General features: G+C 42.1%; 1 protein-coding gene across 1 annotated transcript; it reads right to left on the reverse strand.

The window, feature by feature from the left end:
• Window positions 1-1,777: 1,777 nt before the first annotated feature.
• On the reverse strand, window positions 1,778-9,552 carry ZNF574 (zinc finger protein 574). Its single transcript, XM_063435944.1, has 3 exons — window positions 9,386-9,552; window positions 5,279-5,347; window positions 1,778-4,556 (listed from the first exon to the last, which is right to left on the reverse strand). The coding sequence occupies exon 3, from the start codon at window positions 4,521-4,523 to the stop codon at window positions 1,947-1,949; it is 2,577 nt and encodes an 858-aa protein (XP_063292014.1). The 5' UTR covers window positions 4,524-4,556; window positions 5,279-5,347; window positions 9,386-9,552; the 3' UTR covers window positions 1,778-1,946.
• Window positions 9,553-25,079: the final 15,527 nt, after the last annotated feature.

The following is a 25,079-nucleotide window of genomic DNA, read 5'->3' on the forward strand; positions in this document are numbered from 1 at the left end:
AAGAAAATTATCGGATTCACCCCAAAAAAAAAAAAGTTAAAAAACTATTTATACAATGTGGCAAAAGTTAGGTCAATGAAACGAATGCAATGAAAAGAAAAAAGTGCAATGTGAGAATTTCTGGAAGCTTCCTTAAACAGATTTATAATGAGCCTGAGAGCCATTGATGGCAATTACCCCACATAACACATCTCACTTGCTTAATCAGTATATTAATATGTGTTTACAAAAATATAAAAAGATTAGAATGTGAATACACACATACATACACAAGCGATGCCACACATTTTCTCACTTAACATACAGGGGCCAGCTGTATCCACAGTAAACAGTCAAGATGTATTTTTTATATCTTTTGATTAAAACTATTGGGGCCCTTTACAAACCCACTAGATGTGGAGCACCCTGACAAACTCCCAGACACATAGAGGTATGACTGCTAGACACACACGAACAAGAATACTTACTGGCAAAGGAATCCACAGACACACATTTATAGCTCTGCAATAAGACTTCATAGCTTTATAGAGCCCCAAGATTCAGCAAGACCTTTTATCCAGTACGGACTAATCCCCTCCTGATGGCAATCCTTGGGGGCAACGTGCCACTAATTTCCATGTTACCTTCCATGCTCTCTGTGACTTTTCAGTAACGGAGGGTTTGAAACGTGTGAGGCAATGCAATTCCGAGATACCACCACACTGAAACACTGACAAATCTTCAAGTCCTAATTTTAATGAAATGTACTATACCTTGTTTACCTGAAACGCTATAAAGAAACTAGCATTCTGGTTAGTAAGAGGTTGATACTTCCTGGTATATAATGTTTAAGTTGTGCAATATTACAGTATTTTTCTGCAGCAGGCTATAAGATGCTTTATTCAGTTACAATCTGAGGTTTAGTGTGTGGAGGGGGAATGTGACACTAATGCAGCTTACCTCAACCCTGTGTACGGTCAAACTAATTTTAATAGGGTATATACGTGCTACACAAAGGGTTTAAAGCACTACTTAATATTTGTCTGAGAATGACATTTTCTTTTCTACACAGTGACGAGAACTATTTGGGCTGCCACCTGCTGGTAATCTCCATAATAGATCGGGAGAAATGCACAGCACTACCATAGAAACGAGTGACCCAAAGACTTAAAGGGGTTAAGGGGAGTAGGCGTCTGAATCGTATATGCTGTGCCCCTTTAGGAATTCACAGCGTGCTATGTGCATAAATAAAATCATAGAACATTAAACATAACCTGTGCAACACGTTGTCAGCTGTGTGTTTACAGTCGATACCTGGAAAGAAAGCTTTAGTCAACAGTACAACTGGCTTATGAAATGACTGCTGCAGCATGGCAAGTAGGACTAGGGGAGGCAGTAAGAAAGAAAAGATGAGGAGATAGGGGAGAACAGAGGTGGTAGGGAGGAAAGAATGGAGAGCGCAGTTTCTGAATGAATAAGTATACACTCGACCACAGGAAGAAAGGTATAATTTAGCAGATAAAAGCAAAAGAAGTTTGGGATTGCAGCAACAACCTGTAAGAACTGCAGACCGTTACATGCAAAACACACTCCAAGATATAGCTAAGCCAGACGTAGCTGTTACAGGTTAATATTCTACACCAGGAAGTAAGCAACCTTTGGCACTCCAGATGTTTTGGACTGCATCTCCCCTGATGCTTTGCCAGCATTAGGAGAGCTGTATCACACATGTGAAATGCTGAAGGTTGCCTACCTCTGTCTTATACCTTTGTTATGGACGGAAAAAATGTAGTAAAAAGGATGTTATAACTCTTTATTGAAGATTAATAACTAGAGGATATCATTAAAATAGTTGTGTTAACATTCCCATGGAAGAGTTAAACATTTTTAAATTCTGTAACGAGTGCAAGAACATTTGAATGCAATGTTCACATTGTATGCAAAGCATCATTTTCAATTCCTTCCCCTCATAGGTTTCCTATCTGAATGTTCCCCAAATGGATATTCTCTACCTGCAGAGTTTCAAATTGAATGTCCTGCACACTGATTGCGCTGCCTTCAGGAAATATTTCGACTGTCTCAATAATGGGAATGCTTTCTACAGTCTCCAGTATAGCCACTGTGCTGGCTAGGTCGCTGGAGTGAGATTCAGAGGCAGTCGGTGGGTCTGGCTGTTCGCGGTGCAACTTTCGGTGCTTCCACAGATTTGAAAAAGAGCGGTATGCTCTACCACACTCTGGGCAGACATGCGGGCGTTCCCCGGTGTGGATGCGTTTATGTTCAGACAGTCGTACCGCAATTGTGAAAGCTTTGCCACATACTTCACACTTGAAAGGTTTCTCCCCTGTGTGTAGTCGAAGGTGGTCCTTAAGATGTGTGGACTGTCTGAAGGCTTTGCCACAGTCTGGACAAGGGTAGGGCCGTTCACCGGTATGAATCCTGCGGTGAACCTGAAGAGAGGTTTCTGTGCTGAATGTCTTATGGCAATCAGGACACTCCAGCCTCTTGGGTCCGTTTTTCTTCTTCTTGAGTGAAATGGGGGCCTGCAGCTCATCCTTTTGTGGGTATCCATTATCAGTCCTGGGACCCGCATGTTGAGATGCGACATGAGCATTAAGACGGGCATCACTTATTACTTTCTTGCCACACACAGGGCACTCCACCTTCTCACCCTCTACAGAGGCAGATTTATTGCAGCGATGATCCTGCAGCCTGAGTAAGGTAGGGAAATTTGTGCCACACTCTGCACAACGATGAGGAACCTGACCACGGTGCCCAAGTTGGTGCACTTCCAGGAGTCTCTTAAGAAGAAAAGAGAGTCCACAGTCCTGACACTTATAGGGGTACTCTCCGGTATGTTGGTACTGGTGCATATACAGACGGTAAGGACGGTGAAAGTTGACACCGCACTCATTGCATTTATACGGATGTTCTTGACTGTGTACGGATAGATGTTGCTGCAGAGTAGACGACTGGCTAAAAGCCTTGTTGCAGAGCTGACACTTATGCGGCTTTTCTCCCGTATGAGTGAGCTTATGTCGAAGTAGGTTGGCTTGAGAGTTGAAAGATTTGTTGCAGTCCATACAGGAGAATGGACGTTCCCCCGTATGGGTAAGAATATGAGAGCGCAGGTGTGAACGTTTTTTAAAGGGTTTTCCACAACTTGGGCACTTGTGCCTCCTTTCAAGCGAGTGCACAAAACGTTGGTGGCGTAGTAGCTGGTGCAGAAGTGGAAAGGCCTTCCCACACGGGGCACACATAAAGCCACCAGCTGGCGTTGGTAATGTTTGAGTGGACGTTTTTGGCTCCTGCACCAGTGCAGGATCTTTTTGTTTGTTATTGTGCAAACGGCGGTGGTAAAGGAATTTTGTCATATTAAGGAAGGTCTCTCCACACTCACAAGAATAGAGAGGGTTGGAAAGGTGGGTGCGACGATGATTTAGCAGGATAGCCTCACTGGAAAAACCGATCCCACAATCCATGCAAAGATAGTGCGACTCACTCTGATGTGACCTTAGGTGCTCTCCGACTTCCACTTGTGTGGGGAAGATTTTGCTACAGAGTGGGCAGCTGAAAGGACCAGTCTGGTGGGACAATTGGTGTAGCTGAAGTTCTTCAGCACTTTGGAATGTCTGTACACAACTCTCACAAGATAATGCAGAGTTCGTGCCATCTGTATCTACTTGCTGCTCTTCAGCTGCCACAGAGACAACATTGCTCTCCTGCTCACAGTTTTCTGTGGGTGGATTTTCCTTTGGTATTTGATCTACTTGCTCTATTGGAGATGGTTCAGGAGGCTCAAATGTTTCATGTCCTGAATCTGGAGCACATTCCTCGGCAGCAAAGTGGGTTGCTTGATGTTCTAAAAACTCCTCGGGTGTTTGAAACAGCTGTGTGCACTGTGAACATTTATAAAGCAAAACTTCCACTGCGCAATCCTCCCCAGCTCCTTCGTTCTTCTTGTAAGAATGCTCCAGTCCCACAAGCACTTGAGTATGTGACACTGCAGCAGAAGGCTGAGTGGGTACTTCGATGTGTTGCTGACCTGCTACAAGATGAACCTCCCCAGGTACTGAAGGAGAGCACACGAGTTGAATGGTTTCCTCCATGACATGGTCATCCGTCTTCAGTAGTACTTTAGATTGTGGCACATCCTGAGCTTGCATATGAGTATACCGATGGGCCATCCAGACATCCTGGCTGTTAAACAGAGCCTTGCAAACTGGGCATTCATAATGGATAGCACTTCGGGAGGTGTGTTGGGCCTTGGGACTGGCAGGTGGAACCTGCTTCATCATCTTAAGGTGCATCTCTTGATGCATTAGCAGCTCTCCAGGGGTTATTAGAACCTGGCCACACTCCAGGCACTGGTACTGGTTTTCGTGAGAGTCGAGGCCAAGCACTTGATACTGTGATTCCTGTACATCTGTTGTGTGTGTCTGCTGATGTACAACAGCATCCTCCAAGTTAGGATACTCCTCTCCACACTCCGAGCACACATAGTGATGCTCTATATACAGCACGGTCTCTTCTGACTCTGTCATAATTGCATCTCCGGGATCACAGTCCACGCACAACTGCCAAGACAAGAAAGGTAGAACAAATGCAATGAGACAGCAGTTATAAAAAAGGGGATTCTTCCCTATATTGGATTTAGACGTGTGAATTCAAAGCAGACCAATAAAAGCAAAGCATTATGACAGACAAAGCCAAAGCAGACAGAGAAAATATAAAAGGGCAGGTTTAATAAAAGAGCAGGTTTCAGAGAACAGATAGTTTTACAGACACCAAAAAAAAATGAAAACATGAAAGTTAGACTTGTGCACAAGTGAAACGTGATTAAAAAAAAGTTGTACTGTAAAAGCATGTATGTGTAGTCCTTCTAACCGGTTATCCAATCCAACCTTGCCCCATTTCAGGTTACCAGCAGGCTTCTTCACTAAACACCACATTTTCATCACATAAAGGCCTCAATATTGTTGGATAAGCTTTCAAATGATTGCATATTTTTGGATAAACTTTATAAATTATTTAATATTATGAAAAAAAATATCATTGTAATATTTAGATTTTTTTTTTTTTAAATAGGATTTTTTTTTTTATATTTTGAAAAACAAATATTTGAAAAGTGCATCCGAAAAGATTCAAATTATTTGAAAATCTTATCCAATAATATTAAATTAAGGCCTAAACCTGGATGACATCACATCTTGGCCATGTTAGGTAAGAGACACATTCTTTTTCTACGTTTAGACAATAACCCTGCAGGAATCCTCAAACGATATAAACACATGCTTACCCCTAGGAGTATCAAAAAGCCTTGACACGTCTGTATGTAGTCCGCTCCAGGAGATACCAAGGATTAATCCTAATTGTAAAAACAGAGCTGGGTGAGACAGGCATGGGTGGTTTTATAGAATATATATACTGCTGATTGGTATTAAAGAGTTAGTCTACATTAAACAACTGACAATCTTTAGTGCACCTATATTAGGCCAGCTATCTGGTTAGGATTATACTCGACACATTATTAAATCTGTCACGATTTGTTATAGTTCATTGAGACATTGTTGCACCTTTATTCTGTCTACATCTTATGTATCTAGTTCTAGCCTAACTGCAGCCTATGTGAGTTTTGAGTGTCTGGTTGTATATTCTAGTACTTCACTAGGTTGTTAGAGGTTTTAGACACATATACCTCTATACACCACCCTTTTTTTGGTGAGGTATGTGGGACAGGTTACTTTGCAATATTTAGTAGACCTACCCTCTCATTCACATTAGATGTTTATGTGTTTGTTAAAGGAAAACTCCAGTGCCAGGAAAACAATCTGTTTTCCTGGCACTGCAGGTACCCTCTCTCTCCCACCTCCCATCCCAGGTAGCTGAAGGGGTGAAAACCCCTTCAGGTCACTTACCTGAGACCCCGCCGATGTCCCTCGGCGGTGGTTTCAGGTCAGCGTCGCTCCTCCCAGTAATCACGTCAGCCGGTGGGCGGGACTGATCCCGCCCGCCGGCTGAGGAAATCTAATGTGCATGCGTGGCAATGCCGCACATGCGCATTAGGTCTCCCCATAGGAAAGCATTGAAAAAGATTTTCAATGCCTTCCTATGGGGAACTGAGCGATGCTGGAGGTCCTCACACAGCGTGAGGGCGTCCAGCGACGCTCTAGCAAAGAAAATCTTTGCTATGAATCAGGAAGTGCCCTCTAGTGGCTGTCTAGTAGACAGCCACTAGAGGTGGAGTTAACCCTGCAAGGTAATTATTGCAGTTTAGAAAAAACTGCAATAATCACAGTCGCAGGGTTAAGAGTAGTGGGATTTGGCACCCAGACCAATGGGCAGAAGTGGTCCTTTAATAGTCGTATTTATGGTTTTCATTTGGTTCATTCATGGTTTTGGTGGAGATATTTTTTCCTTAAGACATTATTAAGGAATCCCACCTTTTTTGTTATATTTCCATTAAAGGGTAAGTTGTAATCTATTTGCTTAGTCTGAACACTCACCGTAGTAGGTATCCTTCCACTACCATACTAGAATAGTCCTTTAGCATACCGATTTTTACTATTTTATCACTGGATACACAGAAATCCTCCTATCTATTCTTCTCTTTGCTCGTCATTTAAAAAAAACAAAAAAAACATGGCATGAATAAAATAAAAAATACAACTTGGGTGTGTCTGCAGGATCCTGCACATGGTCGAGACGCTGTAATTAGGTACACCACAATGTATCTAGATATACTGATGTTACCCCATTATCTCCAAGCCAGCAATGGTTTATGGGATAAGTAAGCTATCCCAAGAGAGCAGTTTCAATCATCACATACAAAGACTAGAATCAATAAACGAATAGCAGCCATACAGGGTCAGCTAAGGGGCAAATGTTTACAAATAATTTCAGGAAGTATTACTTTACTGAGAGGGTAGTGGATCCATGGAATAGCCTTCCAGCTGAAGTGGTAGAGGATAACACAGTAAAGGAGTTTAAGCAAGCGTGGGATAGGCATAAGGCTACCCTAACCATACGATAAGGCCAGGGACTAATGAAAGTATTTAGAAAATTGGGCAGACTAGATGGGCCGAATGGTTCTTATCTGCCATCACATTCTATGTTTCTATAATTTATACACAGCCTAGTTCACAGTATAGTGATCTGAGCTGTATATTCTTATTGGCCGAGCCGCAGAACATGCTATGTTGTCCATGCCTCAGGTTCTCTCCAGGAAGGAAAAAGAGTACCTTACCTATTTTGCATGCACACTAAAGTAGGCCTAAACAGGCACTAAATATTCAGAGGCTGATTAACAGTCCTAGTGGGCTGTACACTAAGCACAATATTCCACCATTTTGTTTATAGTCAAAATAATTTTTTGTGTGTGTGTGCATAACACTAAAACAATGCTTTAACCCCTTAAGGACCAAACTTCTGGAATAAAAGGGAATCATGACATGTCACGTGTCCTTAAGGGGTTAAAGGACCACTATAGGCACCCAGACCACTTCAGCTTAATTAAGTGTTCTGGGTGCCTGGTCCATCTAGGATTAACCCTTTCTGCTGTAAACATAGCAGTTTCAGAGAAACTGCTATGTTTGCCTATGGGTTAATCCAGCCTCTAGTGGCTGTCTCATTGACAGCCGCTAGAGGCGCTTCCCACTGTGATTTTCGCAGTGAGAAGACGCCAGCGTCCATAGGAAAGCATTGAGAATGCTTTCCTATGAGACTGGCTGAATGCGCGCGGCTCTTGCCATGCATGCACATTCAGCCAATGACATCAGAAGAGGGAGGAGAGTCCCAGCGCTGGAAAAAAGGTAAGGGATTAACCTTTTCCTCCCCCTTCAGCGCCACAAGAGTGGGACCTTGAGGGTGGGGGCACTATAGTTAGTTTTCTTGGCACTATACTGGTCCTTTAAGGACAACTGTTATCGCCAAAATATTATAGTATAATAATTCTTTCATCAAGGGTTAAAAGGATTTTTTTTTTTTTTAAAGAAGTATATGTTTTAAAATAAGGAAAAAAACTCATCACTACCTGTATTAAGGTTGACCATGACCCTGGGCAGGTAGCCAAACTGTTGCCTCCTCCAAGAGTCCTTGACTGTTCCTGTGAGTATGTGGAGGCTGAGTGTTGTGTGGTATGGATAACAGTGACAACTATAGGGCAGATGCTGAGTGTGTTTACATTGATTAAGAGTTGAATGTGTGGGGGATTGTGTGCATGCCCTTCTCCAACCCCTCCTTCCAATATTAATTGCACAACACTTTAAGAGTGACCTTGCCATTCCAACACTCAGTCATCAAGTGCCAGGGAACTGTAAGGGTGCCCTTAAAGTGGTCTGTACCTAATATTGAATACTGTCTTGGTTGCCCAACGGCTAATCTGGCTCCGTCCTACCTTTAGTATTTGACAGGATCCTTCAGCCATGTACATGCACCTTGGGTCAGACAGTGTTTAAAAAACTGGCTAAAAGATCCAGTCATATACTAAAAGGTAGGGGTGAGTTTGTTTTTCTTTTTAAAATATTTGAGGTGACAGTTGTCCTTTAATGTTCCATCACTTGTGTAACGCTAAAGTTCCACTCCCACGTTCTCTGTCCACCTGTGTACCGCCGCAGTCTGTAAACGCTAATGAATTGGAAATAGAAAACAAGCTGTGCTTAACAAAGTATTTAGAAAATTGGGCAGACTAGATGGGTCGAATGGTTCTTATCTGCCGTCACATTCTATGTTTCTAACCCCTTATGGACCAAACTTCTGGAATAAAAGGGAATCATGACATGTCATGCGTCCTTAAGGGGTTAATCTGTAAAAATTAAAAAAAATCTACAAATAATTCCCTCCCCCCCTCTATTAAATTGTGGCCTAAAATGTGCAACTTCCTCTTTCTCTCAAACATTTTCAGTTTAGCAAATAACCCCCAAACTTGAATTCTCACACCAAGAATGAAAGTGGGGCTAATTAAATCCCCTGCATGGCCTTACTGTGCATAGAGTACCGCCACCCCATTACTGAGAAAGCACAGCCTTTACATGTGAATGCCCTTTACAGGGGGGGTTTGTTAACATTTAACTCCTTATTAATGTCTGACATCTCCTCCAGCAGACAGCTACTAGACCCAGAGCATCTTATAATCAGACAGAGAGTCTATAATAGAATTACCTTAATAACCTACATCCCATGATGCACTGCAGGGCCTGGAAGGATGTGGTTATGGTGCCTGGCAAAGCATCATGGGAGTTGTAGTTCTACAGGGCAGGAGATCTAACATTTGGCCATTACTGACACAGAAAGTGGGTGAGAAAATGTCTGCCACCTGTGACCTCACATGGGATCATGGTTAGAGTGCGAGCTCTGCGGGACAGGCCCCTCTGGCCAGCTGAGAGAACCTGCACAGCTCCCATCTCACCTCTCCACACCGTCCGCACCGCCGTTCGGCTCCCAGAACCTCCAAACAAGCACGCCGCTCATTGGCTCCGTGTGTCAACCAATGAGGAAGGCAGTGCGGGGAGCACGGCTGGAACGTGAACTCACCCGGCGCAGTCTAAACACTAGAGCTACGTTTCAGGATGGGAGCGCTTACGGACTCCACCGCAGGAGCCATTTTGGGTCAGCCGGTCTCATAGACATTCACTAATTCTTGATCTTCGACAAAATGCCTGTGTCTGCAGTGTATGTCTGCGCTGGAGACCATGCTGGAGACACGGTGTGGGGCGGTGCTGTGTGTATCTCCAGGTCGCAAAACTCTGAGATGGCTGATGGGAAATACACTGGTTGTATGGCTGCGCCATTACAGCTACTGGCAAAAGCATCAGACTGTTACATACAAATGTAGTGGTTATGGTGCTTTATCTGCTGTTGATACAAAAGAAGGCAAGAAAAATAAATACAAAAAAAGGAGAAAGACATTCATTTTTGACTGAAAGGGGAAGACTCTTCTCTGGAAGTTTTTAATTTTATGCTCTAATTTCTGTTAAAAGAAACGCGTTGCATTAGAGTAGGAGAAAGATAAACACAGAGGTTTATGTTTAACCCCTTAAGGACCGGCCTGTTTTTGCGATGTTTGTACGTTAAGGACCAGAGCAGTTTTAACACTTTTGTGGTGTTTGTGTTTAGCTGAAATTTTCCGCTCTCTCATTTACGGTTCCCATACAAGTTATATATTGTTTTTTTCAGGACAAAAGGGGCTTTCTTTACATACCATTATTTGTATTATGTCATATATTGTATTTAAAAAAAAATAATAAAATATGGTGAAAAATTAAAAAAAAAACATGTTTTTGGACTTTTACTTGAAAAATCTTTTACTTATCTACAAAAGCTAATGAAAAAAACTGCTAAATAGATTAAAAATTTTGTCTCGAGTTTAAAAACACCCAGTGTTTACATGCTTTATTGCTTTTTTTTTGCAAGTTAAAGGCCTATAAATACAAGTAGGAAATTGCTGTTTCAATATATATATATATTAACCCCTTAAGACCGCAGCCAAATGTACAAGTTGTGATCCAAAAAAAACGTAAACAAAACCTGGCATTTGCGCTATATGTCTGTCCAACCGTAATTCACCTCTTTCATATTAAATGCACCCACACTTATTATATATCATTTTATTCAGGGGAAACAGGGCTTTCATTTAACATCATATATTTAGGTATGGAACATAACTTAATATGAATACAATATAAAAAAATGAGAGAAAATAAGATTTTTTTAAATTTTCTTAGTTCTATGTGACATTCTAACTGTGAATGTCATAATACTGTTTGCTTTTACTGCAATAAAATACACATATTTGTATTCAGCGATGTCTCACGTGTAAAACAGTACCCCCTATGTACAGGTTTTATGGTGTTTTGGGAAGTTACAGGGTCAAATAAAGCATGTTACACTTTTCAGTTTTTTCACATTGAAATTTGCCAGTTTGGTTACGTTGCCTTTGAGACTGTATGGTAGCCCAGGAATGAGAATTACCCCCATGATTGCATACCATTTGCAAAAGTAGACAACCCAAGGTATTGCAAATGGGGTATGTCCAGTCTTTTTTAGTAGCCACTTGGTCACAAACACTAGCCAAAGTTAAAGGGAAACTCCAGTGCCAGGAAAACGATCCGTTTTCCTGGCACTGGAGGGTCCCTCTCCCTCCCACCCCCCAATCCCCAGTTGCTGAAGGGGTGAAAACCCCTTCAGTGACTTACCAGAGGCAGCGACATGTCCCACGTCGCTGCTTCCTCCTCCCCCGCCGCTCCTCCTTCTGCTTACGTCGGCCGGTGGGCGAGACTGATCTCGCCCGCCGGCCGAGGAGACCTAATGCGCATGCGCGGCAATGCCGCACATGCACATTAGCGCACCCCATAGGAAAGCATTGAAAATGAATTTCAATGCTTCCCTATGGGGAATAGAGCGACGCTGGAGGTCCTCACACAGCGTGAGGACGTCCAGCGACGCTCTAGCAAGGAAAATCCGTGCTATAATCCAGGAAGTGTCCTCTAGTGGCTGTCTAATAGACAGCCACTAGGGGAGGACTTAACCCTGCAAGGTAATTATTGCAGTTTATACAAAACTGCAATAATTACACTTGCAGGGTTAAGGGTAGTGGGAGTTGGCACCCAGACCACTCCAATGGGCAGAAGTGGTCTGGGTGCCTGGAGTGTCCCTTTAACGTTAATATTTGTTTGTGTGTGAAAAATGCAAAAAACTAATTTGAAAGCCAATTTTGGCCAGTGTTTGTGACTAAGTGGCTACTAAAAAAGACTGAACATACCCCATTTGCAATACCTTGGGTTGTCTACTTTTGCAAATGGTGTGCCATTATGGAGGTAATTCTTATTTCTGGGCTACTATACGGTCTCAAAGCCAACGTAACCAATCTGGCGAATTTCATTGTGAAAAAACTGAAACGCAAGCCTTATGTTTGACTCTGTAACTTTTGAAAACACCCTAAAACCTGTACATGAGGGGTACTGTTATACTCAGGAGACTTTGCTGAACACAAATATTTGTGTTTCAAAACAGTAAAAAGTATTACAGCAAAAATATCGTCAGTGTAAGTGCCGTTTGTGTGCGAAAAATGCAATAAATTTCACTTTCCCTGACGATATCATTGTTGTAATACATTTTACGATTTTGAAACACAAATATTTGTGTTCAGCGATGTCTCCCGAGTAAAACAGTACCCCCCATGTACAGGTTTTATAGTGTCTTGGAAAGTTATAGGGTTAAATATAGTGCTAGCAAATTAAATTCCCTATACTTTCGGCCTGGGTTGTTAGGCAGGTCCCGCTAATTGTAATTAATTAGGATACCTAATTATGTAAAATTATTACATAAATATATATGTAAAATTATTATATATACACGTGTGTGGATATATATATGTATATATATATGTATATAATTTTTTTACAATTATTTTTATTTATATATAGGTATACATATAGTGATGTATACGTATATACTTAGGTATATACATATATATATTATTTCGTTCTACGTGTATTTTTTTTATTTTTTTTAAATTCTTTATTTTGGTTGTGCACGGAATGAACAAACAGCCGGCGTGTGCCACAACAGCGACATCCGGTAGAATAGGTAAACATTGTTATTACATGGTATGGCATTTGATATACAGGCACATTTTTTATAATATTTAAATGATCTCGAAAACAGTAGTTTAGGTGCACGTGTGGTTTTGAATATGGTAGCATGTCATGGAGAAATAGGTAGAGAAGAAACATATGAGGAGATCATGGCTTGTGCATGAGAGTGTACATAGAATGTTAAGTAATAGCAAAATAAAATGAACAGGATAACAGTACTCATTATTAGCGTATATGTGTTAGTGAGTTGCATGTTGTAGTCTAGGAGTGCGTAACACATAATGATTATTAGGTTATGCACGTCTTAAGTTTACATGCTATGTTCGTCTGTGGTTGTGATTGCAGGTACAACTATTTATATTAGTTCGTCATTTCATTGCTGTGTATAGATCAGCAAATGTGGTTAAAACAAAGTTTTTACAGTAATCTAGCACGTATGTCGTGACATGGGTGTTGGGACAGGTAGTCTAAGCCGTGACCTGTCATCTAACATTAAGCTGACCAGTGACGGCCTATAGGCTAGCTATACCAATGCACATTTTCGTTGGGGGTCAAGATTTGTACATCTTTAAACTTAATTGCAGTATGACTATAGAAAGCAACCCGTCAGTTAACGAGGCAAGCGTTTAGTATTATGGCTGGCGACTCTTTGCTGGCATGGATACGTCTATGACAATGTAAAAATTTAAGCAGCCTAATGAAGCCTAGGCAGGACATGTGGTAAGTACTATAAACGTAAAAAGTCACAAAATGCAAAGTCAACAGTTTAACTAGAAAGGTGGTATTTAGGAAGTATCAGCGGCAAGTCAACAGGTTGGACCACGCTTAATTTTACCCTCATCTTATGGGGTGTATTTTGCTTGCCTCTAGTCTAGCAGGTGAAGAGGATCAACTAATTGAGACCTTCTACATGAGGAGGCTTGTGTGCTATGAGCCGATCTGAGAACACTTATGTATTTAACTTACAGAAAAACCTAGGAAAAAGCTAGCGAAAAGAAAATATATGAGTAAATTTAAACATGAGCTGAGTTACATAGCCCAAAGAGTAGTCGGGTGAGGTACTCCTCATATTTTGTGCTTCGGCAACGTGGTATCAGACAATTCCCCATCGTAGTCACTTCACCCAATGCCCTGACTGGGCACAGCTCGTGAATTGCCGTTAGATCCATCAGGCTGGGTTCCGCAGCAGCCCCTGTGGGGATGACCCTTCCATTCTGGGCACCTGTCATAGCTCATAGTCCATGGAGTAGGGTAGTGTTCATAGGCGGTGGCACGCTGGGAGCGAGGTAGGTTCTCCCTCCAGCCCCGGGCCGGTAGAAAGGCCGGCATCTGCGGTCCACGGACCCGGTAACCCTTCCGGACCGAATTCCTCCTGGGGTAGGAGTTGTGGGGGGTCCCGATGGTTTGCCGCCGTCCTCGGTGGTGGGCCCTCCTCCTGTGCGGACGATGCCTTCGGGTCGCGCCCTTAGTGGCCCTCGGCCCAGGTAGGCCTGTAGTGGGGGATTCGGGTAGGTGTGCTTTAGCTAGGCCCTTGGGGGTCCCCCCTCCTCTCCGACTCTCACCTCCTTTAACAGCCACCCACGATTGGGGAGACGACTGTGCTTGGCGGTGCTCTAGGGCTTCCCAGAATCGCTTAAAATGCTTGTCAAGCCTTTGTAGGAGGTAGTCTACAGAGCTTTGAGGGTTTGTTGCAGTGTCACTGCTTGATTGCACTTGAGAGTTCTCAGTCTCCGCCATTTTTAACAGGCTGCTGTAGCTGGTTCGTCGCTTATGATTGCCGGGATGTCCCCCACCGGCAGGGGGGGGGGAGGTAAAGTATTCTGGGGAGACCTCCAGCCGAGAAGACTGCTGTGGCTGAGGGATCGGCCGCCTCCCTCGTGTTTCACCGGTCGAGCCCTCTGTAGGCCTCGGGTCGATCCCCGGTGCGGAATTATCGCTTGCGGTCGGGACTCCTGTCGCTTGTTGCCGCTTAGGGAACTCCTTTTTTCTGGGGAAGTTGTACAGGCGATTTTAAGGGCTTTGTCCGTTAATTACAGCGGTATGTGGGCAATTTGTGTCGGAGCCCATGTAGTTTGCGACCGCTCGGCATGGCTGCCAGGCTCCGCCCCCGTTCTACGTGTATTTTGATATCCATATATATATATTAATATCAAAATACAGTTAGAACGAAATTACACACATATATATATTTTTAATTATTTTTTTTAATTTTTTTATTATTTTTTTTTAACGTATTTATATTTTTTTTATTATAAAATATATATATAATTATAATTATGTATATATTTAATAAATATCCTTCTACGTGTATTTTGATATTAATATATATATATAATTATATATATATATAAATATTAAAATATACTTAGTGTATGTGTAAATGTGTGTGTCTATATATATATATATATATATATATATATACGAGAAAGGAGACAGGAGCACTCACTTGGATTTTAAAAAAAATTGTATTTCAATCAATCACCTCCACATCAACGTTTCGACCCTTCAGGGTCTTTATCAAGATCTTGATAAAGACCCTGAAGGGTCGAAACGTTGATGTGGAGGTGATTGATTGAAATACAATTTTTTTGAAAATCCAAGTGAGTGCTCCTGTCTCCTTTCTCGTCTATATTTTGCTGGGAAGCACCCGGGTAAAGTCGCATTGTAAATATTGGAGGTTGAGTGCCAGAGTCTGGACAGTTTTATATATATATATATATATATACTTAGATCATATATATAATATATATATAAATGATCTAAGTATATTTGATGTGTAACTGTAATTTATTTTATTTTGTAACATTAAGGGGTTAAGAGGGGAGCAGAGGGGCAGAGACAGTGTCAGCCAGTGATTTTACATCACTGGCTGACACACAGGATCAGTGATCACAGTGACAGACTGTCACTGTGATCACCTCCTGCAGATCACGGTAATTGGCCACAGGGGGAGTGCCTGGGTGGCCAAGCATGCCCCCCACCGTGATCTGCAGGGGGATCCTGCCTGCAGTTACTATGGGTCAGCCAATAGGGCTGTCACTGCGATCAGATCGCAGGGAGAGGCTGTCTCTGCATTCAGATCGCAGTGACAGCCTCTCACTGCGATCAGACTCTGCAGATCGCGGTCACTGACCGCAGGGGGACTGCCTGGGGGGCCAGGCATGTCCCCCGACCGCGATCTGCAGATTGAAAATGCGGCCGGCTCCATGTGTCAGCCGATTTTAAAATCAGCTGACACATGGTAAATACCGATCGCAGTGACAGCCTGTCACTGCGATCAGAAGCTGCAGACCGCGATCTGCAGCGGCCATGTGCCGCCGGCCACGTGGGGGGTAAGACCGCACAGGACGTACTATGCCGTCCTGCGGCATTTAGAGCCGCCCAAATAAGGACGGCATATTACGTCCTGCGGTCTTAAGGGGTTAAATGTATCAATAGTGACCTTGTAACACCGTTATCTGTCATAAATCCCCGAAACACACCTAACATGTACATATTTTTTTAAAGTAGACAACCCAGGGTATTCAAAATTGGGTATGTCCAGTTTTTTTTAGTAGCCACCTAGTCACAAACACTGGCCAAAGTTAGCATTTATATTTGTTTGTGTGTTAAAAATGCAAGAAACGCTAACTTTGGCCGGTGTTTGTGACTAAGTGGCTACTAAAAAAGGCTGAACATACCCCATTTGCAATACCTTGGGTTGTCTTCTTTTGCAAATGGTATGCCATCATGGGGCTAATTCTCATTCCTTGGCTACCATACGCTCTCAAAGGCAACCTAACCAATCCGACAAATTTCAATTAAAAAAAAAGTAAAATCAAGCCTTATATTTGACCCTGTAACTTTCACAAACACTATAAAACCTCTACATGTGGGGTACTGTTATACTCAGGAGACTTCGCTGAACACAAATATTAGTGTATCAGAACAGTAAAATGTATCACAGCAATAATATCCTCAGTGAAAGTGCTGTTTGTCTGTGAAAAATGCAAAAAACTTCAGTTTCACTGACAATATCATCGCTGTGATATGTTTTACTGTTTTGAAACACTAATATTTGTGTTCAGCGAAGTCTCCCGAGTAAAACAGTACCCCCATGTACAGGTTTTAGGGTGTCATAGAAAGTTACAGGGTTAAACACAGTGCTAGCAAATTAAATTATCTGGACTTTCGGCCTGGGTTGGCAGGCAGGTCCCTCAAATTGCAATCATTAAAATTACTTAATTAGGTAAAAATATTACATAAATACACATGTAGAATTTTAATATATATACATATTTATATATTTGACGTCTACGTGTATATTTATGAAATTATTTATGTAATTATGTATATGGACATATGTATATTTCGTATTGTTTTTATTTATTTATTTATACATAGATATATATATCATTACATTCTAAGTGTATTTTGATATAAATATATATATATATATATATATCAAAATACTGTTAGAATAAAATTGCATATATAAATATTTTTTTTATAATTATTAAAAATTATTTTTATTTTTTTGTTATTTATTTTTATTAACATATTATGTGTATTTTATAATAATATATATATACCATATATATAGCAATTATATATATTGTATATATTCGTGTGTAATTTAAATATGAGTGTATTTTTATATTAATATACGTATATATAAATATAAAAATACACTTAATATGACATTATATATATGATACATATACATATATTATATATAGATATAATACATGTATATATATCATATATATATATATATACACATATTATTTTTTTTTTACACTGATTTTACACTGATTTTACACTGTTTTTTTTTTTACTTTTTTTTTTTATTTTTCACTTGCAGGGAGACTGCCTGTCAGCACAGACAGTCCCCCTGCAGGCAGATACACAGACACCTATTGCGGTCATGTGATCGAGTGATCACATGGCCGTGGGGTCCTGATCTGCCGAGGGGGGACTGCCCGGGCAGACAGGCAACCCCCCTGGACCGGGTGGAGCACTGATCGCTGCCGTGGGACCGACGGCGATCAGGTAAGTAGCCCCAGACCGTTATGACGGTTCAGGACCGTCAGCGGTCCAAACACACGTTTTACCGCTGACGGTCCTGAACCGTCAGCGGTCCTGAAGGGGTTAAACATTATAGCATTCGCTTAACCCCTTAAGGACCGGACTGTTTTTGCGATGTTGTACATTTGCGACCAGGCATCTTTTTACACTTTTGTGGTGTTTGTGTTTAGCTGTAATTTTCCGCTCTCTCATTTACTGTTCCCATACAAATTATATATTGTTTTTTTTAGGACAAAAGGGGCTTTCTTTACATACCATTATTTATATAATCTCATGTAATTTAATTTTTAAAAAATGAAAAAATATGATGAAAAATTGAAAAAAATACATGTTTTTTGACTTTTATGTGAAAAATCTTTTACTCATCTACAAAAGCGAATGAAAAAAACTGCTAAATAGATTCAAAATTTTGTCCTGAGTTTAAAAATACCCAGTGTTTACATGCTTTTTGCTACTTTTTTGCATGTTATAGGGCTATAAGTACAAGTAGGATATTGCGGTTTCAAAACATACATTTTTAAAATGTATCAATAGTGACATTGTAACACTATTATCTGTCATAAATCGCTGAATAACACCCCACATGTACATATTTTTTTTAAAGTAGACAACCCAGGGTATTCAATATGGGGTATGTCCAGACTTTTTTAGTAGCCACTTAGTCGCAAACACTGGCCAAAGTTAGCGTTCATATTTGTTTGTGTGTGAAAAAAGTAAAAAACTAAATTGAACGCTAATTTTGGCCAGTGTTTGTGACTAAGTGGTTACTAAAAAAGACTGGACATACCCCATTTGCAATACCTTGGGTTGTCTTCTTTTGCAAATGGTATGCCATCATGGGGGTAATTCTCATTCCTGGGCTACCATACGCTATCAAAGACAATGTAACCAACCTGGCCATTTTCAATGTAAAAATATTTGACTCATATATTTGACCCTGTAACTTTCAAAAACGCTATAAAACCTGTACATGGGGGGTACTTTTATACTCAGGAGACTTTGCTGAACACAAATATTAGTGTTTCAAAACTGGAAAATGTATCACAACAATTATATCATCAGTAAAAGTGCTGTTTGTGTGTGAAAAATGCAAAAAAAAGTCACTTTCACTGACAATATCATCGCTGTGATATGTTTTACGGTTTTGAATCACTAATATTTGTGTTCAGCAAAGTCTCCCGAGTAAAACAGTACCCCCCATGTACAGGTTTTAGGGTGTCGTAGAACGTTACAGGGTAAAATACAGTGACAGCAAATTAAATTCTCTGGACTTTCGGCTTGGGTTGGCAGGCAGGTCCCTTAAATTGCAATCAATAAAATAACTTAATTATGTAAAAATATTACATAAATACGCACGTAGAATTTAAATATATATGCATATTTATATATTTGAAGTCTACATGTATATTTATATAATTATTTATGTAATTTGTATATGGACATATGAATAGTTCGTATTCTTTTTATTTATTTATATATACATAGATATATATACAATTAATTCTAAGTGTATTTTGATATAAATATATATATATTAATATCAAAATACAGTTAGAATAAAATTTCGTATAGATATATAATTTTTTTTTTAATTTTTATTATTAGTTTTACATGTTTAATTTAATTTAAATTACTTTTTATTTGTATTTTATAATAATATATATATACAATATATATAGTTATTATATATATTATATATCTATACGTGTGTAATTTAATTATAAGTGTATTTTTATATTAATATATGTACATATTAATATAAAAATACACTTAGTATGACATTATATATATGATATATAGACATATATTATATAGGTATAATATATGTCTATATATCATATATATATATATATATATACACATATATAATAATCATTTTTTTTTATTAACTTTAACTTTAATTTTTTTTTTGATTTTACACTAGCAGGGAGACTGCCTGTCAGCACAGACAGTCCCCCTGCAGGCAGACACATGGACACCTATTGTGACCATTTGGTCGCCCTGTTGGGCGATCACATGGCCACAGGGGTCCTAATCCGCCATTAGGAGACTGTCTGGGCTGCAGGCAGTCTCCCCACACCGGGAGCACCGCCGATCGCCGCCGGGGGAACGACGGCGATCGGGTAAGTACCTCTTAAATTTAGGACGGTTCAGGACCGTCGTCGGTCGGCAAGGGAAAAATGCCGATGACGGTCCTGAACCGTCCTGCGTCGTTAAGGGGTTAAAAGTTTGTACCAGTTTTGTGTGCATGTGGTATTTTCTTATGTATAAAACCGTTACTCTGCATGTTGTAAAGTGGCGCCCTTTTCCAGCATTTCCTCTGATGCCTCCTAAATAATTAGGTGTTCCTCCATTTTTTATTCTTTGTTAAGATGTTTTTATTTATTTATTTTTTAACTTGTGCTTTTGCTATTAATAATAAATATAATAAAGCATTCACAATTTGAAGAAAACAGTAATATGAACATATGGGCGGCCATGTCTGTGATAGATTTAAAGTCACTGACGACATCCCTTTTAGTGTGTAAGGGGTTTTATCCCGGCACACGCGAGTGACTATGTAATGGCATCTGTTTAATTATTTTGTGATGCATACGGTGACACTTCTCAGGAAGCTCTGCCGGGTGAAACGCGTCAAGTGGGGTACTGGAAGAATTTATTTCCTATTTTTCATTGCTTTTTATATATATTATACTTTTCTAACAATATATGAATAAAGCCCTTTCAATTTACATTTAAGTCCCATTTTATTGTTTTAATCATATCATACCTGTAATCATATTTCCTGGTTAATCCTGCATATCCCAGGTGGGGATACCACCAACGCTCTCCAAACCAGAGCAAGTCATTGCTCTGGAAATTGTAAGCAGGATACCACTTATTTACTTCCTAACTTGTTTATTGACATACTACACCATAAGACTTTTCCTGCTTTATTTTTCCTACATATGTTGGACGGCAACTACAGCAAAGCTCCACATATCCTAAGACGGGGATTGTACCGTCCAGGCAATTTACAGCATAGCTCTTAGTAGCATAGGCGTGCGCAGCCTATTGCATTAGGGTGTGCACCCTCAAGCACACGCGGCGTGTATATATATATATATATATATATGTATATATGTATATATATATATGTGTATATATATGTATATATATATACACACAAAGCTGTGTGTGTGCTGTGTGAGGGTGCTGTTAGTGTGATGTGTGTGTGCTGGTAGTGTACTATGTGGGTGAGGGTGTTTGTGTGTGCGTGCTTGTGAGGGTGCTGTGAATGTACTGTGTGTCAGGGTGCTGTTTGTGTGTGTGTGTGTGTGCACTTGTGAGGGTGCTGTAAATGTACTGTGTGTCAGGGTGCTGTTTGTGTGTGAGGGTACTGGTAGTGTTTTGTGTGTGTGTGTTTGTTAGGGTCCTGTTTGTGTTTGTGAGGGTGCTGTGTGTGTGGGTGCTGTATGTGTGTGTGGGTGCTGTATGTGTGAGGGTGCTGTATGTCTGTGGGTGCGGTGTATGTCTGTGGGTGCTGTGTATGTCTGTGGGTGTGCTGTGTATGTCTGTGGGTGTGCTGTGTATGTCTGTGGGTGTGCTGTGTATGTCTGTGGGTGTGCTGTGTATGTCTGTGGGTGCTGTGTATGTGTGTGTGGGTGCTGTGTATGTGTGTGTGTGGGTGCTGTGTATGTCTGTGAGTGCTGTGTATGTCTGTGGGTGCTGTGTGTGTGTGCTGTGTATGTGTGTGCGTGCTGTGTATGTCTGTGTGTGCTGTGTATGTCTGTGTGTGCTGTGTATGTGTGTGTGCTGTGTATGTGTGTGTGTGTGTGTGTGGGTGATTGTGGGGGGTGGAGGTGGGGGTACATTACTCAATATCCCCCCTCCCTTCTTACTTTATGTAGGGAGGGGGGATATTTCCTTGCTGCTTTCCCTGGTGGTCCAGTGGAGGTGGGGGCAGATCAGTTATCCCCCCTCCCTTCTTACCTTATGCCTGGGAGGGGGGATCCTGCTGCTCCTGCCATCCATCCCTGGTGGTCCAGAGGAGAGTGAACTCTAGCCCCGCAGGGCTAGAGTTCACTCACGCGAGATCTGAGCGTTGCCGCGGCAACGCTCAGATCTCGTGAGAGGAACCCGGCGGAGCTGCTGGCAAGAGCTCCGCCGGTCCTCTCCTGCCTCCCTCACTGCCTGTGAGCCGGTGAGGGGAGGCTGAGAGCAGAGCCGGCGCTCGGATAGCGCTGGCTCTGCATGGACCGACAGGGGGGATCCTGAGATCTCCCCTGCCGGTCTCAATGCATAGGCGTGCTGCGGGGATTAGGGTGTGCCCAGGCACACCCGGCACACCCCGTGCGCACGCCTATGCTTAGTAGCTCAGTAAAGTGTGGTCCTCTACACACTTTATGCAAAGCACGGCATATATAGTTACATATTGCACCATTTGTTGTCCTTTTTTATTCTTTTTGAGGTTATAAAATCACTCAATACCTGTATATATCGATCTCAAAGAAGTATATGTAAATTTATGTATTTATATGAACACAAGGATGCTGTACATTTATACTACACCTTTTGGGTGCTGTTTGTCACTTTGTTATAATTTGTATCGTCTGCAAGGTTTTGGGAATCCTCGTTGATTTACTGCTTCCCACTCTTGCATTATTGTAGTGAGCGCCTATTTCTGTGTTTCTATACATACAGTTACGTAAATGCCTCTTTTCAGTGTCTGTTGGAACATACTCCTTGGTGATCACCAGACCTCTGCCAAGGACTTATAATGTTGCCCATGGATCAGCGCAGCTAGGGGAGTGGGCCTTGACAAAGCCAGGAGGTAGGCATAACAGCCATAGGAAGTTGAGTAACAGCTAGCAAACTGGGTGGGGCGGAGCCACGATGGGAGTATTTATACCGTCCATCTTATGAAGTGGCCATCTTAACTGAACCTAAACTTACCGGTCAGTTGTCTCTCAGGTTTTGGTAGGTCTTTTCATTCTCTTTCAGATGGATCCGGTTGAAGAATTTCTTACGGGTATTCGTGTGGCAGTAAGGGAGCCTGGCATTGCATATTTGCAGGAGCAGATGGATCGGGTGGACCCGTGGTGGGTTTGGAGCATCGGCCCGCGTGGAGGACAAGGCCTCGAAAACGTCTGAGCCCCGGTTTGGCATGGAGGAGAAAGAGGAGCCCATCCCCAGGAGCTGCTCCCGCGACAGACGGTTCAGGAGCAGGCCGCATGTTCGAGGCGACGGTTGGCAGTATTGGAGCTGGGTCGGAGGTGTCGACTACGGAGGCCCCTGACAGGCGGTCCATGTGAGGCGGTGTTACTGGAGCAGGTTGGGGACGGGAGGCAGCGCGTCTGCGTTTTCGAGGTCGGGAGATAAGAAAGATGCCAAAAAGGAAGAGGAGAAAAAGAGGCGGAGATATCAGAACATACCTAAGTCTTTTGGGAACTGGCTTTGGGCTTTTTGTATTCTGGCTAGTGTCTTAAGGGAAAAGTTTCCCGAGTCTTGTTCTCAATTTTTCTGTTATATGGACGGGATCTGGGAGGCATATCGAACTTATGGGGGCATGGCTTGATGGAAGCACGATGAGTAGTTCCGCCAACGGTTGTCAGCTAATCCCGGAATGCGGTGGGACCATATGGACCTACCGCTTTGGATGAAGTCGGTTGCAGAGCATCCGGAGGTGGTTCGGGATAAATTGGCCAAGGAAGTTCAGCTGGGTAGGATGGCAGAGCCGTTCTCCCACCCTCCGTTGGCGGATTTCTCCTTTGGGTGTAGTGCCCAAGAAAGAACCGGGTAAGTTTTCGCCTGATTCATCATCTGTCATATTCGAAGGGTTCTTGATGACATTGAATGACATTGAATGACGGTGAATGATGACATTGATGAGGCACTGTGTTCGGTCTCCTACACATTATTTGACCAGGCGGTTGAGTTGGTTCGGAAGGCAGGACGTGGGGCGTTGATGGCAAAAGCAGAAGTGGAGTCGGCTTTTCGATTACCGCCGATCCATCCGGATTGTCACCATCTGTTAGGTTGCATGTTCGATGGGGCTTATTTTGTGGACCTTTGCTTGCTTAGTACATTCACTTCCTTAGTACATTCACTTGATGATTTCTTGTTTGTGGGCACGGCCGAGTCAGACTGTTGTGGCCATACCTTGCGGTTGTTGGAATGGGTGGCTCATTCATTTTTCGTGCTCCTGGCATCCGACAAAACGATGGGTCCTACCACATGTCTCAGTTTTCTTGAGTTGGAGATTGATTCAGTGGAGGAAGAATGTCGGCTACCTAGGGATAAGTTGGCTGCACTTCGGGAGCTCGTGGTGAAAATCCGTGGGTCCCAAAATGGTTACGCTGAGAGAGCTGCAGTCTTTAATAGGCAGTCTGAATTTTGCATGTAGGGTGATCCCCATGGGAAGGCAACTTGTGGAGTTTGGTCTCTGCGTCACTTTGTCAGGGTATCGCGGGCCATGAAAGAAGATTTGTGGGTCTTGGAATCGTTTCTGCATAATTTCAACGAAGGGGTCTTCTTTCGTGAAGTGGCAGCTTCTTCGGAGGATATTGAGTTGTTCACGGATGCTTCAGGAAGCATAGGTTTTAGGGCATATTTGGAGGGCAGGTGGTGCGCTGCTCAGTGGCCTGAGGCTTGGAAAGCAAGTCCTCTCATTCGTAATTTGGCGTTTCTTTAGTTGTTCCCATTGGTGGTGGCTTTGGCTTTGTGGGGAGAAGTATTGTACTATCTGGAGGTGATGTGGCAGCTCGGGACGTCATGCTTGGAGGATTGATATGGAATTCTCTGGTGCCTGGCACATGGACTGCTTATGTGAAGGTTAGGGATGCCTGGGACGATACACTAGGGTGTCCCAGTAAAGGGAGGGATGGTTGGATACTTTGTTGTGGTTCCTATGCCGCTTGTTTGCTCAGCGTTTGTCTCCATCGGTGATCGACAGGAACATGGCAGCATTGGCGTTTCTGTTCAAGCTAAACGGTTGGGACGACGTGACAAAACATTCTCTCGTTCGTCAAGCCTTACGGGGCTTTCGGAGAGGTAAGAAATCAGTCAATACAAATCGGCCAGTATCTTTTGAGGTCCTGCAGTGCTTAGTGGGTGTGCTGCCGGTGGTGTGTTCCTCTCCTTTTGAGGTTAGGTTATTCTCGCTTGCCTTCTCATGGGCGTTCTTTTGGGCCTTTCGGATTGTTAAATTGGTGAGTACTTCTCGGGCGGGTGTTGGTGGGGTTCGACATTCGGAGGTAGAATTAAGGACCAATAAGGTAGTGATTCATTTGGTCCGTACAAAGATGGATCTTTTTGGAAAAGGTTGTGTGGTAACACTATTTTCCCTGCCTAGGTCAGAAGTATGCCCGGTTTCATGTGCATCACACTACGTGGAGCTTCACCCGGATGTCCTGGGTTGTTTTCTGGTACATGGGGATGGATCCGCTCTGCCGCGATTCC

Source organism: Pelobates fuscus, chromosome 11 (assembly GCF_036172605.1).
Source record: "Pelobates fuscus isolate aPelFus1 chromosome 11, aPelFus1.pri, whole genome shotgun sequence".
NCBI classification, from domain to species: Eukaryota; Metazoa; Chordata; class Amphibia; order Anura; family Pelobatidae; genus Pelobates; species Pelobates fuscus.